The sequence below is a fragment of the Mustela nivalis genome (assembly GCF_964662115.1).
Source record: "Mustela nivalis genome assembly, chromosome: 14".
In the NCBI taxonomy this organism is placed as follows: domain Eukaryota; kingdom Metazoa; phylum Chordata; class Mammalia; order Carnivora; family Mustelidae; genus Mustela; species Mustela nivalis.
This window is the reverse complement of record NC_139033.1, coordinates 80,674,001-80,691,062: the sequence shown is the minus strand read 5'-3', so window position 1 is coordinate 80,691,062 and position 17,062 is coordinate 80,674,001. Positions and strand designations below refer to the sequence as shown.

The 17,062-nt window shown below is 53.3% G+C and overlaps 2 protein-coding genes across 5 annotated transcripts in view; both read left to right on the top strand.

Annotated features, from left to right (window-relative positions):
* Positions 1–3,959, top strand: part of TANGO2 (transport and golgi organization 2 homolog) — a 40,617-nt gene extending 36,658 nt beyond the window's left edge. For all 3 annotated transcript variants that reach the window (XM_082697568.1, XM_082697569.1, XM_082697567.1), the window contains exons 8-9: positions 1,313–1,417; positions 2,921–3,959. In XM_082697568.1, the coding sequence (XP_082553694.1) occupies positions 1,313–1,417; positions 2,921–3,041 (226 nt within the window). In that variant the 3' untranslated portion in view covers positions 3,042–3,959. The remainder of the gene's footprint in view (positions 1–1,312; positions 1,418–2,920) is intronic.
* A 5,002-nt stretch (positions 3,960–8,961) lies between these two features.
* The window catches only part of DGCR8 (DGCR8 microprocessor complex subunit), a 36,420-nt gene continuing 28,319 nt past the window's right edge, over positions 8,962–17,062 (top strand). Inside the window, exons 1-4 of one of the 2 annotated variants that reach the window (XM_082697476.1) lie at positions 9,114–9,275; positions 14,013–14,241; positions 14,340–15,013; positions 15,488–15,647. In XM_082697476.1, coding sequence (XP_082553602.1) covers positions 14,351–15,013; positions 15,488–15,647 — 823 coding nt within the window. In that variant the 5' untranslated portion in view covers positions 9,114–9,275; positions 14,013–14,241; positions 14,340–14,350. Of the gene's footprint in view, positions 9,276–14,012; positions 15,014–15,487; positions 15,648–17,062 lie in introns of both variants that reach the window. The other variant, XM_082697475.1, reaches the window with a different exon arrangement.

The window sequence follows — 17,062 nt, the reverse complement described above, 5'->3', positions numbered from 1 at the left end:
AGGCTCGGTGTGGGCCTCTGTGGGGCAGAGAGTAGCTGGAGGTTCCCCATGTCTGCACACAACTGGTGGGAGATTCTAGAAAGCTCCAGGTGCTCAGCAAACCACAGAAGCAAGCAGCCAGCCTGGGAGTATGTCTGGGGGTTAATGTCCTTCCCACATGTGTCTTACCAGTGCTGTGACACAGACACACCTGTCCCAGGAATCGCCTGGGGGAAAGAAGCTCCTGACCCAACTTCCTTAAGGCACCTCCATGGCCTCTGCACACAGTACCTGGCTCAGGGACGCCCCCCACCCCCCCCACCCCCCGCCGCCACATGTCATGGCCATCCCACCTGGGAGACAGAGGTGCTGGCCGTGCTACCTTCCTCCCATGCTGCAGTGTCACCCATACGCAGGCCAGGCCCCTATCCTGCCTAGATGACCCGATAGCCCCTCAGAGAGCCCCAACGGCCTGCCTCCTGCTTCTCTCTACTGGAACCCTTCCCTGCCCCTTGCTTAGTGTCCATCTCCTTTTGGAACCACGAACCATGGGACCTTTAGCCTCAGCATAGCCACCCCTCAGGGAAGCCCTAATTGGACTGGTCCAGCATCCCATGCTCAACTGTATGTAAGTCATGTGGCCCTCAGTCTCTTATCTGTCACTCCCGCTGGCCTGAAAAGGGGTCCTGGCCACTTCGACAGCTGTGGTCCCAGCGCCAGCTTCAGTGACTGGCAAGCTGCAGGGCTCAAGTGGGCTCCTGTCATGTGGAGAGATGTCCATAGGGTACCTCTTGGGGCAGGCAGTATGTATGTGTGTGTGTGTGTCTGTGTGTGGCTGGGGACCCCTCAGCCAGGCCCCTGCCCCACAGCGCCCCAACCGCTCAGACCTCACCAAGACAGGTAGGTGAGTTTGCTCTGAGAGATGACATCTGTCCTTCCCCCGGGGCAGGGGGTGAGGGGGTGTTGCCTGCACAGGTCTGACCAGATGGACCACCTCCCCCCAAAGCATTTGCTGATTCAGCAGAGCCTTCCCCAGTGCTGAGCTCATAGGTGCTCCTGTCCCTGGGTCCTGGGAAAGCTCCTGGGGGCCCTGGTAGGGGGAGCTGGGCTGGCAGTCCCTGTCTGGCAGCCTGGGCCCAGTGACAGAGCCCTAAATAAAAGACTGGACCGAGACTTGAGGCCTTCAGCAGAAAAGTGCCCAGAAAACCCTTGTGGTTCCCAAACCACCTTGTGAGGCTGGTAGGCTCCTTGGGCACTGCAGGCCTTGAGGATGGCAGGTGGGGCTGTGGGTAGGTGGGAGGGGGTGTTAGTGACCCCTCCTCTGTCCTTCCAGGCAGCTGCCAGACCCGGCCATTGAGGACCAGGGCAGGGAGTATGTGCAGCCCTTCCTGAGCAAGTACGCGGCTGTGTGTGTACGCTGCCCGGGCTATGGCACCAGGTATGAGGGGCGGCTGGGTGCGTTCAGTCCTGTCCCATGAGGAGCCCTGCCTTCCCTGAATGTTCTGGATCCCAGAGCCTCTGCCCTGTCTACAGGCAGCTGCCATTTCAGCTTGTGGGGCTATGGGGCCAGCAGATATCACAGGTGACAGCTATGGACAAAATGCTCACTGGCCTCCAGGGGCGCTGCAATGTTTCCTGGGCTGCTTCCTGCTCCCTATGCAGCCATGAGGGGGCTGGGATGGCTGTGGGCGCCCTCAGGTTGCCAGATCCCTGTGGGGCCAGAGGTCTCACTGCCTGGCTCTTCCCCTCACTTCACCCTGTGTCCTTGGGTCTGTTACATTCTGTGTGTGACCAGTGCAGAATTAGATCATTTCAGGTTGGGGACATCACCCAAGAAAGAGGCAACTTCTGGTCTCAGCCTCAATGGGGGAGGGAATGCCTGGGAAGGAGAAACTGTTGGCATGGGTGTCTACTGTCCCAATAAGTTCCTTCTGTGCCTCTCTCCCTCCTGGGCAGAGGAAGATTGGCTCTGTGTGCCTGGGAGGCCTATCCCATCCCCGTGATTCTGTCTGGGGCAACCTACCTGCTGTACTTGGAGGTGGGTGGTCTGCTGGACCAGCCAGGATGCTCTAGGAGTGCTGTTGTGCACCTGGCCCACCTGGCCTGGAGACAGACTGTGGCCTTGGGCAAAGCAGCATCTTCCTGGATTCGGCTTGAACCAGGCCCTGTGGGTACCAGCCTTATGCCGGCCTGGTGAGGACTATGATGGATAGGCCAAGCTCTTGGGGGCCTGTGGCCACTAAGGACTCAGGGACGGGGTGCTTGGGTGGTGACAAGTGCTAAGAGATGCCACGATGATATCACATGTACTGTGGGTACATGGTGAGGTCAACACATAATGCTTGGTTTTCGAGTTCAGGTTGGCCGGAGTCTTCCATCCTCCAGCAGATGACAGCTTCAAACCCTCTAGCTGGGGGATGGGATGGTAGGCAGGGCCAGGGTGGTGTCAGGGCCCAGCACTGATGCTCAGGGCCCAAGGGTTGTATGCTTGAATGGTGGCCTTTCCATTCTCAGGCTTTTCCCTTGGCAGGTGGCAGGGCATCCATTCTCAGGCTTCTCGAGCACAGACTTGTTTTCTCGACTAAATTACATGCTCATGTGTACCCACGTGCATAAGGCAGAATGCCAGGTGTGTGGCTGCTGGGTCCAATCCTGACTGGGACCCCCAGTCTTCAGCATGCATGTGCCTACTCTGGGTATCAGCCTGTACCGGGGCTGCTTGGGGACCTGGTACCTGCCCTCTCTCAGGGTGAGGCAGGTGGTAACAAAGTGAGGACTGTCCTTAGGGACAGCTGGCAGGAAAAGAGAAGGTGTGCTGAACATTTGGGATGGATGGGTAGTGGGGGAGGAAGACAGGAGAGGTTTCCTGGTGACAGAGACCTCATTTGGGGCTCTACCAGGCAGGCAGAGGGCTGAACATGGGCCCCCTGCTCTCTTTCAGAACCAACACCATCATCCTTGTGGACGCAGATGGGCACGTGACCTTCACAGAGCGTAGCATGCTGGACAAGGACCCCTCCTGCTGGGAGACCAGCACCCACGAGTTCAAGCTGCAGAGCTAACCCCTCTCTGTGGGTGTGGCCATTGGGCTCCTGGAAGGCCCTGCCTCAAGGACCAGTATGGATAGGAGCCTCCTGTAGCCACATACACTGCCTATGACTTGGGCAGGACCAGGCCCTCTGGTGTTTCTGTGACCTGTCCTTGTCCGTGTGTCCAGCTCAGGGTCTGTCCTTATGCTGGTGGGAGTGACAAGAGTCCCACAGCCAGGCCTGGGGCAGGCCCAGGTGTGCTGTGCATGTGTGAAGGCAACTGGGCCTGCACCCTGTCCAAGCATAGAGGCACAAACTCAAGGCACATGCTTCCATGCACACCTGCGGGTGCATGGGCACAGTACACACATGTACAGGTAATAGATGGGCACACGCATGCTCAAAAACACACACCGATCCTAGCGTACACACATATGCATGCCAGACAGACAGAGATGTGCCTCTCACATCTGCAGGCACTGCCGGCCAGTGGGTCTTTGCTTTGATCAAAACAGCAGGGTGTAGACTTGTGTTTAAAAGTGGCTCCCTTTCTCCTGGGCGTGGTCTACTTCTGGACAGTTAGACTTGCTCTTGGAGAGGGGGCTGAAGGATGACAAGAACCCCATGAAAACCCACTGTCATAGAAGCACAGGCTGGTTGGTGGTCTTTTGTGCCCTGGGTGGGGGTGGTCTCCTGTGTGCATGGGGTAGGCCTGTCGGGGGAGGAGGGTGGTCCTGCCTGAAGCACCAGAGGTCCTGTGTATGCTGGAGCACCTTGGTAGGCTCTCAGGCACCTACCTGCCCACTGGGGTCATGGGTCTTGGGAAGGCCCTCTCAATGAGGGGACACAGCCAACCCTTGCTGTTTCCCTTCTTGGGGAGTCAGACTTCATAGGAATCTGTACTTGAACGTGCGACCGTGATAATAAAATTCTGAGGCTGTGGTGAGTCAATGCATTTCAGGTCCTTGTGTGATGGGGGACAACCGTGCAAAGGCTCAGTAGGGCTGCTTTCTTGGTCTACAGGAACTCCCAAGGCGCACCCACCAGAACAAGCCTCTTCTCACTTTCTTCTTTTGCTCATGGGTCCCTGAGCACCATGATGGAAACCTGAGGGGCCACTGGCCTGTCTATCCATCTGTCGTTGGGCAGAGGCTGGGGTTGGAGAGAGCCTGTATGCATGGGACATGGTGGGTGGCAGTTACAGGGCCTCCTAAGCTGGGCTGAGGGGCCAGGGACTCATCTGGGTATAGTTGGGAGCCCTTGGGGACCACCCCATGGAATGGTGTGGTCAGGCCTACACTTGGGGTAGACTCTAGAGGCCAGGGGATGGTAGGAATTGATGGGTTTTGGGGCAAGGGGGCAAGTGAAGTCTGTCTCAACCTTAAGACCCTGGTTTGTGGCAAGCAGCCAGGAGTTCCTGTCACTAGCCCAGACTGAGCATCAAGGGGTTCCATGTGTGTCCAGTGCTAAGACCCAGGCTTCCATCGGCCTTTGAAGCTGGCCCCCCAACTTGGCCTTCGTAGAGCCAATGAGAGCTTGGGGTGGGGTGTGGACCTGTACCTGGCCCCACTTGCGTTTTCAACCCTTCCCTCTCTTCACCCTGAGCACCCCTCAGGGGCCTGATGCTCTCCTTGGCTCACTTTGAACTCAGAGGAAAAGTGCTTGATCATGGTCAGATTTGAATGGGCCCCTTAGTGGTGGCATAGCCCACACCCCCAGGCCCAGGGGCAAATACTTGTTGGCTGAGCCACACCGAGCCAGGCTGTCAGCCCGGGCACTGCTGATGCCTCAGTATCCCATGGGCACCCACCCTGGCCAGCATGTCTGCCCTCATGGGGCACCACTAGGCAGGTACAAAGCCATCTGATGTTTTTCTCTACCCCAGGGACAGGGCCTGTACAGGGATACCCCAGCCCTCAACTACCCTGGGCTCCACAAGTGCCTGAGCCCCCTGAAGAAGCGGCAGCCCAAGATGTAATTCTATTATGCGTTAAGTTGTGTGCCCCCAAAAGATCTGTTGGCCCTAGCCCCTGTATCTCAAAATGTTACCTTAGGGTCTTTACAGAAGTAATCAAGATAAAATGAAGTCATTAGAGTGGGCTCTAATCAAGTATGACTGATGTCCCTTATAAAAAAGGGAAAATTTGGACACGGGGACAGACATGCAGGCAGGCAGGAATGCCCAATAAGGACTGGAGCTATGCTCTCCCATGCCAAGAAGCTACCAGAAGCTGAGAGAGACTGGGAACAGATCCTTCTCTGTTTGCCTTTAGAGGGAGCATGGCTTTTTGATGGCTCTTTGATCTCAAACTTCTGGCCTCCAGAACTGTGAGACAATAAATTTCTGTGGTTTAAACCATTCATTTGTGGTACTCTGTTATGGCAGCTCTAGCAAACTAATACATTTGTGACCTTCATTTTACAGATGAGGAAATTGAGGCTTGAGGAGCTGCCATAACAGTGTCTCAGTCCCTGGGGACATAGGGAGGCAGAGCCATTGGGCCAGGAAGGAGCAGGATGAGGATAAGGCCTGTCTTGGGGTTTCTTCCCCTTGAAGACTCATGGTCCTCCTATGTTGGTTTCACCTGCTGCCCTGCACCGCCCCCATCATGTCATTTATCTTGCCTCTGCCACTGCCCTTGGTTGTACTTTCTGCACAGCTTCTGCCCCAGGGCCTTGGCACTTGCTGTCCCTTCTGGTTGAAGAACTATTTCCCCCAAATACTGAAACCACATTCTCCCTCACATCCTGCAGCTCTTTGGTAAAGTCTTGGGGGAGGCATCCTATCTGAAGCTGCAGTCAGCCCTGCGTTGGTCCCTGCTCTATTTTCTATAGCAGTTAGCGTGGTGATGTGCTATGTGTTTTGCTTGATTGTTTCTTGTGTGTCTCCCTGTCAGAACAAGAGCTTTAGGAAAGCAAGGCCATCCTGATGCCCAGGCTAGGTAGACATTTGAACCAAAAATGACATTGCTGGCACTTCCCAAGCCCCCATTTATTTAGGCCTTTAAGTGAGAACCTTTGTGTGGTTAGAAGGGACCTTGGGAAGCTGCATGTTCTAGAAGTGCCTTTTTTTTTTTTTTTTTTTTTAGATTTTATTTATTTATTTGACAGCGAGCGAGAGAAGAGAGAGCAGGAAGACGAGCAGGAGGAGTGGGAGAGGGAGAAGCAGGCTTTCTGCCAAGCAGGAAACCTGATATGGGGCTCAATCCCAGAACCCTGGGATCATGACCTGAGCCAAAGGCAGACGCTTAAGGACTGAGCCACCCAGGCGCCCCTAGAAGTGCTTTTGACATGCCACACAGGAAGGACTGGATCTGACCTTGGCATGGCTTAGCTAGTCATCAGATGTGTTGGATCCGTGAGTCCCCAACATGGTCCTCTTTTCCCAGATGGAGGGGGAATTTACCTCCTTTTCAGATGCCCCTTCCTAGATGAACTGCTTCTGCTCTCTGGCTCTAAGTCAGCCAGTTGAAGCGTGTTGGCATGGAGGCAAGAGGTGTGGAAATGACTTGATATGGAAGCCAAGTCTGAGTAAACAAGACCATCTCAGGAATGCAGCCTGGCCTTGAGGCTTGTCTTGGCAGGCCTGAGATCCCTGCCTTTGGCCTGCAGAGACACCTCCCTCCCCACCCCACCACCAACACCTTATCTTTTGGTCTCATCTGCCAGCAGTTAGCATCATCCAGGCCCTTTAGTGGAGACCTGGCTCATGGGTGAGCTGGGCTCAAGTGGAAAACTAGGAACCAGAGGGAAAAGTTCTCCCCTCAGTTTGGGCTAGAGCTCCAGCTTCTAGGCATCCACCTAAGGCTGGAGTCAGATGGGAACTGTAGGGAGGTCGTGTGGGAAAGCCATGTGGGAAGCCAGCTGTAGTGTGTTGGTGTGAGGTCTCAAGTCTGAGGCAACTCACCAAGCAACAAAGTGTGGAGAGTTCACTAAGGCTGGATGGTGGCATGCCAAGGGTTCCCATGAGCTCTGTCTGACCAAGGAAAGCAGTTGGCCCAGCCACCGGGAGACTGGCCTCCCCTGGCCAAGTCCAGGAACTAGAACCTCATGGGGCTTGGTCATATTTTTATTGTGAATTGCCTGGTGCTGACCACTGGGGTAACTGGGTGAACAGAAAGGGGCAGAAAGGGAGGGAAGGGCCTGGATAGGCCTCTATCTTCCTCAACTGGGAACATTCTCTCTCCCCGCCTTTTTTAATCTTTTCATTTTCATTTTGAAATGATTTCAACTTACTAAAAACTTGTCACCCAGTTCCCCCAAATGTTTACACCCTACCCTGCATCTAACAACAGTAAAACGATTACAACCAGGAAATTCGCACTGATACTACTACCAGCTAATTTACAAACCTGATTTGAATTTTGCCAGTTGTCCTACTTCTCTTTCCTGAGCCAGGTTCCAATACAGGGTCCAGATCCCACCTCACACTTACTTGTGTCTCCTGTAATTGAAGACAGGTCCTTAGTTTATCTTTGACTTGAATGATCTTGACACTTGAAAAGCACCTGCCAGTTTTTTGTTTGAATGCTCCTCATTTGGGTTCGTCTAATCTTTCAGGTTTTCCTTTTGGTTAGAAATACCAACAAGTGATGCATGTCCCTCTCAGGAGGGCCACAATATGTCCCTTTTCTGGTGCTGACTTTTGTCTTCATTTTTATTGAGGTAATGATGAGGGAGCATGAGGCTGGCTGAAGACAAAGCAAAAGCTGGCGCCTTGCACCCCCCCTCTCCATCCGCTCCCCCTCTGTCATAAGTGTAGCATCCCTCAGGCAGCCGTGAATGCCTTGAACAATAAGCAAATAGTTAACTTGCAGAGCTCACAATCCTGCTAGACAGGAGTCTCCCTTGGTTTACAAATGTCCTAAATCTCACTAACAAAGGCGATTGATAGCAGGATTGTGACACCCCACCAAAAAGTCTCCCAACTATCTTAATGTTAATGGCTGGTCTAAAGACAACATTGATCCAACCGCAAGGGCAAGGCCTCCGGTAGGCTTGGGACATCCTGGCACCTTGTAGGCCCTCTTTAGCATATGAAAACTCCACTGAAACCTCCCTTCCCCTCACCTTCCCCCAACTGCAGGGTACTTAACCTGCCACCCCTCACAACCCCGGGGCAGCAGCTCTTCCTGCCCACGGGTTCTGTCCCCGTGCTTTAATAAACCACCATTTTGCACCAAAGATGTCTTTCTTGGTCATCGGCTCTGGACCTCAGCCCACCAAACCTCACCTAGGTTCTAGAACTTCATCAGTATCGTTAGTTTACTATACAACGAACATCTTCAGGGTATAAATTTGATGTTTGGATGTGTGTACATTTGTTGGTGACCTCGATCACTTGGCTACCTGGTTGTCTCTCAGGTTTTTCTCCACTTTAGTTACTATTTTAGGTTTGACATTAGTGTCTTGGGGAGAAATTTTGCAACTCTGTAAAGCAATAAAAAAAACCCGCTATCAGTTCTCATACTTCTGCCCCCTATTTTTTAGCATCCGTTATTGTTGTCCGCAGTAGGTTTGTGCTGGCTGCCAAAACGAAGATTTCCTACTTCCATTATTCCTTCCACATTTATTCACTGGAGTTCTGGCTAAGGAAAAGCTCTCTCTTCTCCGTTTACCCATACCCTCCCTTTTCCGAGGTTACTGAAATGGCATTAGCAAGTGGAAAAATGCCGGACAGTTTAGCGTATTTGTCCTTTTTTTCCATTGATTATGCTAATGCTTTTAATTGGAAACTACTGACATGTGTGCCTACGGTCCCGCCCGCACTACGTAAACCACGCACACGCCCTCTGCTCCCGGCGTTCCCCGCGCCGCCGGCTCCCTGCGCTTCCCGCGCTCTCCTGTTCCCGGCATCCCCTGCGCTCCCCGTTCCCGGCGCTCCTCGCGGCCGCCGCCCTCCGCGCGGCGGGCCCCGCCCCGGGGGCGACCGTTAGCGCGGCCGCGGCCCGAGCTCCTGGTTCCGCCCACGCGGTCGCGCTATTGGGCGGCGTGCCGTGGCCGCGAGCGCCACGCGCTGCCAATTGGCGGCCTCCGCAGCCCGCTCCGCGATTCCCCCAATGCGGGGCGCCCGCGTGCTGGGATTGGCCACGAGTCTCCAAGGCCCGCCCTCCGCTCGCCCCGCGCGGCAGGCGGGTCCGCGGTCCGGAGAGAGAGCTTGGGAGGCCTTTCTAGATGGCGGCAGCGGCGGCCGTGGCGGTCAGGCCGTGAGGGTCTCCCTCCCTTGGTCGAGCTGCGGGCAGCTCGGGCACGCCGCGGGCGCCGGAGGTAGGTGCGGGGCGCGAGGGGCGCCCCGCGGGCGGGCGCTGCGGCCTGCGCGAGGGCGCGCCCTTCCCCTCCCTCCTTCCCGGGCCGAACGGCGGGGTGGGGCGGAGCGGGAGGGCGCGAGGCGGGGCAGCCACGCGGAGACCCGGCCTTTGTGAAGCATCATGGCCGCGGGCCTCGGAGGACGCGGGGTGGGGGTCCCGCCGTGGCGGGGTGGGGGTGGGGCGGGGGCGAGCCCCAGGCCCAGGTGGCGCTGACGCGGGTCGCTTTCTGCCCGGGCAAAGCCCGAATGTAAAGAGGTCCCTCGTTCTGGGGGCTCGAAGTCGTAGCGTCGCTTTCAGGCGGGAAAGGTACGAACCCGGTTAGTGCTCGCCCAGGATCCTGCCGGGTGTAACAGTTTGGGAAATCTGAGAAGTCGCCTAAGTCTTTTTCTTCTCCAAATGCTCGTGGACCGAGTGTCACTTAGATAGGCGGAATGTGGTTTGTTGTAACAATGGTCGTGGTAGAAATAAATGGAAGGTGACAACCTGTTGATAGTGATACCTGTCAAGTATCATTCGATGGACTTGGGTTGCTCATGGTAGGAATTTGATTTGCTGTTGTGCATGCTTGCATGTACCTTGATACCTGATGCACGGCAGTCCAGGCTAGGGCTGGTGACTCTGAGGCCAACCAGCAGGCGGAGACCCTCTGTTTCCTGGTCGAAGCCTTGGACTCCCAGTCCGAGGCCTCACGCACAGTGGCTCAAATTCTGCCGCAGGCTATCACTCACCAAAGGGAGTGAATGGATAGTCTGGAGTGCGCCTGTGAGTACAGGATGTGAGGCCTGTTAGAGGATGACAAAAGGAATGGATGAGGTCATACTGCTGCTGGGTTGGGCGGGAGGCTGCAGTGTGAGAGGCTTGACGGAAAGGCACCAGCCCCAGCACTGGACATGACAGCCAGTGCCCCAATGCCAGCTCAGCAAGTGGACTTCTGTGAAGGGCGCTGTCCAAGCCTATTGGTTTTACCCCATGTGCCAGGGATCCAGGGGAGCCTGCTGCGAGTCTGCTGCTGGCTTATGGTTCACTTGGCAAGCAAGGTTTGCATCCATGTGTTCAATCAGCTGCAGCAGCAGTGAGGCTGATGGTAGAAGAGTCACTCTTTGAGCCCTTTATGGCCAGGCACTCTGTAGGGCACTTCCTGGGGATAGTTTTATAATCTGCCCATGACCTTGGTAGTAGAAAACATGAATCTTACCAGATTGCCTGGTCTTGGTCCCTCTTAGTAGCTGCCCTTCCCCCTTTGGTGGTCTTAGCTAGCTTCCCGGCTTTAATGCCCTCTCTGTTTGACATGACATCTCCCATCGCCTTCTCTAGCCCTGACCTCTCTTCTGAGCTGCTGTCTCTTCCGGATCTCCATATGTTACTTTGATGCCAAGTAACCATGGCCAAACCTAAATCCTTATTTTCACCCACTCCACAACACTTCCCATGCTGCCTTCACCACCTCAATGCATAACAGCTCCATTCATGACCGTAGAGTCACCTGGATTTTTCTCTTAGGCCTCCATACAACACTCAGGACCGTTTCTTACCACCTCCAGCTTAATGTGCTATTCTGAACTGCCTGGTGAGCCTTTTAATTCTTCTCTTTGCTCTCATCCCTGCCCCTCCCCCCCACTCACCCATGAAAGTTTTTCTGGACACAGAAGGATTCTTTTGAACTGTAAGATAGTGTAAAACCAAGGAAGTTAGGAGGGGAGCCAGTTTGCCTGGTGGTAAAGCGGCTTTACCACACTGCTTTCTAGCAGTGTGACTTTGAGCGAGTTGCTTAACCTTTCTGTCCTTAACCTTTCTCTTAGTGCCTGAGAACTGGTGAGTGAAAACGCACCTCTTAGAGCAGGGCCTGCCTAAGGGGTTGGTTGCCTCTGCGTCCCTCGATCCTGCAACCTCAGTGCTTAGACCCTGTCCAGTGGCCCATCTCTTAAGATAAGAGCCTGGTCTCAGTTGCCCTTAGCATGCTGCTTTCACGTGCTGCACTGCACTTCTACCCCAGGTCCTTTCCTCTTCTGTTATCTGGAAAATATCCTCTTACCCACCTAGTTCACTCTCTTCTGCTTTCAGGTGGTCTCTGACTGTGTAGTCTTTGCTGTCTGTCCTTTCTGAAGTTGTGCCCCCACCCCCAACTCCTTGTTTTGTTTTTTCTTGATACTTCTTAGCTTTTCTTAGTTGTTTCTTCATCTCTCTTTCTAAAAAGTGATTTCTGTGAGGTAGGGATTTTGTCTGTTTTGTGTCCTTAGCATCTAGAATGGCACATGGGCCATATAGAAAGCGTTCAGCAAACTTGTTGAATGAGGAGAGCAAGCTTACAGGGGAAAGTAGGGAACTTGTCCGGGACTGCCTTACTGTGGAGTTCTGAACCTTGAGTTGCTGCCGCCTGGAGCTGGTCAGCCTTTCCTGACCTCCCAGGGAGAAGGAACACTTTTTTTCTCTACAGCTCCCTGACCCCACCCCCTCACCTCTTCTAGGCTTCCCTGCTTTGTTGTCATTATCATCTTTGCTTTGTGCTTTGGTGATGGCAGCTGCTTGGTTTTTTAACATGGTAGCAGGTGTCCCCATCCTGTACCACTGTTTTCAGTTCTCCCCTCCTTTTCATCTCTCAGAATCACAGATTGGCTCTTGGTAGTGTCTCCACAGACCTACCAGAAGCCGAGAGGTTTGGTCCTGATTTTTATCTGTGTTCTGTAGCACTGTACATGCTGACCTGTCTGTCCTTCTCTGAAATGATATTTGTTGGTTGCCAGGAAACTGGCCTTATTTTGCTCAGTTCTCTTCATGCCTGTTCAGCTGCAGCCTCCTTAGCGTTTACCTCAGTTCTGAGTCTTGTTATCTGTATGCTGTATTCCCTTGATCTTTAGCACCTTTGACAGATATACGTTTGGGGGAAGTATTGTGGTAAAATTCCCACTGAATTCAGAAATGTAAGGACATTTTAGAATCTCGGAAATAGAGTGACAGCTTAGTGGTCATTGCCCTTCCAGCTGTGTCCAGGTGGTGGGAACCTTGTCTCTTGTTCATGGTGGTACATGTAGAAAGCCAGTGAATGAATATTGGTAGAATGAATTAATTAAATCTGAGTAAGCCTCTGGTGTTTATGTTGTGTCTCCTTGAAAGTACAACCATCATGCACTACTTCTTCACTGTAAACTTAAGTGTGTGATATCTGCTGTCTTCTGTTCTGTCCATGCAGCCAGTCAAGCCTGCCCTATGTGGGCATGGGCATGCATGTGCATATCTGCATCCGTGTGCATGGCATGTTCGTGTCTGTGTGTGTGTCTGCATGGTGTGGGAGTGTGTGCGCATACACATTTGCATCTGCACGTGCTTCTCCTGATTTGATGCCCAGCCCCCCTGCAGACCTCTGGGTTTTTGGATTGTTCCTCTGACCTGCCTTTTCACATCATCCCTTTTGTAGTCCTTTCTCTGAAGGGAAGCTTCTCAGAGTTGCATCCTCAACCCTCTTCTTGGTCTGTGTTGACTCTCTGGGCAGCCTCTCTCCTGTGGTTTTGGTGACTGTCACCTTGCTGATACGTTCTGGGCTTCTGTTTCGGGGTCAGTCACGGCTCCAGAGCTGTGGCCTCAGCACCTAATGGACAGATCTGCTTGGAGGCTCCATCCATTCTCCTCTGCAGGCTCCTGCCTGAATGCTGGAACATGTGTGTCCCTCCAGAGGAGAAGTCTCATTCGCCTTCAGTTCCCTCTTGTCTCTGCTCTCCACCTCTACCCGGTCAGCAGTGTGGTCAGTTCTGTGTCTTCACTGTTCTTGAGGGCTCCAGCCCCGTTAACAGAGCCTCTTTCATACCTTTATGCACTGGCCCTGAGGACTGACTGCCCTCTATGCCTTGGGCATAGGCACTGGGCCTGGCACAGCTGTCAGTTTCCCTTTTCAAATAGGGGCTGAATTGTGGCATGAGAATCACTTCACCCTTGGTGGCTCCTTATTGTCCCCCAGGAGGGAGCCAGGTTCCGGATGGCACCCAGGGCTTCCTGTGCCTTGGCTCCAGCTGTCTCCTGAGTCTCCCCCCACCAAGCCTGGCCAGGTTCCCTTCCCCACAGCCACCACCCCCTCCTCTACTGGGAACAGAACCATGCCACCTCTGGCGACCTCAGCACGCTGCATCACTGTCTCGGTCCACCTGCCACCTTGTGGGCCCAGGAGAGCCCTGGGGTCCCTGGGTGGCAGAGCGCCTGGCCGTACCTCTGAGGCCCTAGTGCCGCAGAGTTGAGCTGAGGGTCTCGCACTCGCCCTCGCCCTCTGACTGACCCAGCCCTAGCAGGTGAGTGGATCCATATCGCTCTGATGGCCAGAGGGAGGCCACACACCTTTAATGTGGTTTCTGGAAAGGGCAGCCTTGCACCGCGAGCTTGCTTACCTATTAAACTGAGTTAGGGGAATGCTGCGGTGAAGCTTAACCTAGTTTAAAAAAAAATTTTTTTTTTGAGCCTTAATATTAATACTGTTTTTTTTGCTTCTGAAGTAGGAATTACAGTGGACAATTAAGATATTTAATTTTGCACTTAAATTATAATTTAGGTTCTGAAGGAAGAATGTAGAGCAGTTGTTTTAAAGCCTAGAAGGTTCTCTAAGGCAATAGCATTTCACATTCTTTACTACACTGTTAATAGCACTTGACTCTCAGTACCAGGGAAGCAGAAGGTTTCTGTCATTTTGTGACGATGTTTTTAAATCTCTTTGCAGGTGGAAGAAGAAAGGTGCCACTTTGGCATGAAGACAGACTCACTTAGTCGTCAGTCATTTAAGCTGAGTGCATTGTGATTTCCAATAATTGAGGCAGTGGTTCTAAAAGCTGTCTACATTAATGAAAAGAGCAATGTGGCCAGCTTGACTAAGGCGCCAGCGTGTGCAGCGCGGGCAGGACGGCACCCGGGTCTCAACGGACTTGTGCATGTTAGCTGTATAGATTTATGTAAGGTTTTTTAAAACTCTGGTCTTTTAAAATAGTCTTAACCACTTTTACTATGGAGACATATGAGAGTCCCTCTCCTCTCCCGCGTGAGCCCGCAGGAGGAGCGGTGATGGAGAACCGAGCTTGCCCCCTCCAAGCGCTGCCCCGTGAACAGTCTCCACCACCTCCCCTGCAAACGTCCAGTGATGCAGAGGTAATGGACGTTGGCTCTGGTGGTGATGGACAGGCCGAACCCCCTGCTGAGGACCCGCTCAACTTCTACGGAGCTTCTCTTCTCTCCAAAGGATCCTTCTCTAAGGCCCGCCTCCTCATAGACCCGAACTGTAGTGGCCACAGCCCGCGCACCGCCCGGCACGCACCTGCGGTCCGGAAGTTCTCCCCTGACCTTAAGTTGCTTAAGGATGTAAAGATTAGCGTGAGCTTTACCGAGAGCTGCAGGAGTAAGGACAGGAAGGTGCTGTACACAGGAGTGGAGCGCGACACTCGTGCAGAGTGCGGTCTGGCCCTTAGCCCTGTCAGTGGAGACGTGCATGCTTGTCCCTTTGGCGGGAGTGTTGGGAATGGGGTAGGTATAGGGGGTGAGAGTGCTGATAAGAAGGATGAGGAGAATGAGCTGGATCAGGAAAAGAGAGTGGAGTACGCAGTGCTCGATGAGTTAGAAGATTTTACTGACAATTTGGAGCTAGATGAAGAAGGAGCAGGCGGGTTCACGGCTAAAGCAATCGTGCAGAGAGACAGAGTGGATGAAGAGGCCTTGAACTTCTCCTATGAGGTATGTTTGCGACCCCTCCTTTGGAGCACTCTTAGCAAAACCCAAAGAAGTGTTGGAAACTGCAGCATCTTTTGAAAGCTGATGTTACAGAGGAAAAAAAAAAAACCCATATGAGGTGGAATAATGTTAATGTGGAAAAGAAAAAAACTGTAAGAAATCCAAGTTTTAAAACTTGGATATAAAACTGGCTGAGCAGTCGACCTTGTACCCTTTATGCAGCCTGAGTTGGAAGGTGCTGCTGAGGAGCACTTCCTGGTGGCGTGTGCACCTATGCCAAGTGTCAAGTGTGTTGGTTGCAGTTTTCAGTTTTTTCCTGTTTGTTTTTCAGATAATCACGCAACATAAAGGCATACCTAGGCCCCCACTTGAGAGTGCCTCGTTTCTGTGTCTGTTCTCACTAATGCTGTTGAGCTTGCCTACGGTACAGGAACACAGGCTCTGGGGGCCCTGGTGTCTGAACAGCATGTTTTGCAGGATGATTTTGACAACGATGTTGATGCTCTGCTGGAAGAGGGTCTTTGTGCTCCCAAAAAGAGAAGAATGGAGGAGAAGTACGGAGGAGACAGTGACCATCCATCTGATGGAGAGACAAGTGTGCAGCCAATGATGACCAAGATTAAAACTGTGCTAAAAAGTAAGTCAGCCAGGTAGAAAATCATGTGTTCGTGGGGTGGCAGAAGTGCTGGTTAGAGAGCCCTTGGGTGCCAGGCAGTGGTCTGAGCAGTGGGCACATGTTTGAGGGAGGACAGGCACGTGTGATGAGGGGAAACAGACAAGACACGGGGGGGTGCACCAGATGCACGATGACCTGGTTACAGATTGTGGTGTCCACTGTGGTTGCACACCGGAGTAGCTGGTGTTATGCAGGGGAATGGGGGGGCACTTCTGATGGGGTGAGGAGTTGGTGATGGTGTTGTTGCTGGGAGATGAGAAGATGGACAACTGGGGATGTGAGGCCAAGGCCAGAGGTGGGTGCAGCACTGTGGCAGGTGATGGTTGCAGTGTGGGTTCTGGATTCAATGCCAAGTGTCAGGAGAAGCCTCTAGAAGCAGGCTGGTGTTGTTAAACAGTTTTTGTCTAAAAGCATAGCTCGTATGGCTGCAGCCTGGTGTGTGTGCTTTAGGTGGCCAGGATGGGAGCTCCTGTGGTAGGGGTAAAGGTGTTTCAAAAGTGCACTTGGATTTGGGGTTGGGGGGAGCAGTCGGCCTGGAGTTGCCTGGGGGGCTGGGCATTGGGCCTTGCGACGAGACTGAACAGAAGATGCATGGGGACTCGGGAGCACAGTTGAGACCTTAGGCTGAGGGCTGGGGTGCAGAAGATGGCCAAGCGTGATGGGAGGGAAACGAGGTGTAGGTGGGGTGCAGTCTTCCACAGCAGAGTGGATGGGTTGGGTGTGCCGGGCTCCACAAAGCCCTGTCTGTTATGAGCGGTCTGGTTTAGGTTCACAGTGCTGGCCATGACTGCAGGCTTGCCACTGGACCTGCCTGCACGGGGCACTGCTGTGCCTTTCCCTCTGCAGCCTTCTGCTCCACCTCACCTGCCTGGCAGCCTGCCCCACAGTGCTGCCTTCCAGGAGCTGCAGCATGGGCCTCACACTCAGCTGTGTGTAAGCTGCACGTGAACTCTTCAAACGACTGGGCCAATTTTATCACTGCTACTTGTCACAAATGAGTAGGATCTGTGTCCCTTACTGTACTTTGCTGGAATTTTGTTTGTCTCTCTTTGTCCTGACTCAGCCCAAAGCTGGTGTAAGGCAGCTCCTTGGCTCTAGCCTGGGTAGGGGAGAGTGCCTAACAGTGTCTCTGCACCTCTGACCTGTAGTGCTCCCTCCTGTGGGCCATCCTGGCATCAGCTAGCTATCAAGCCAGTATTGTTACGTTCTGATATCAGGCCAGGGCTTAACATTGCCGGCTGGGGACCTGGCACGGGGATGGCTACTCCCTTGTCCGTGAGAGTCCTTCATGCCATTTCATTATGTCTCTGTTTTTAAGTTTTCATTTGTTTTTTTCTTTTGTTCCTAAATTACTTGCTCCTAGTTCCTATAAATTT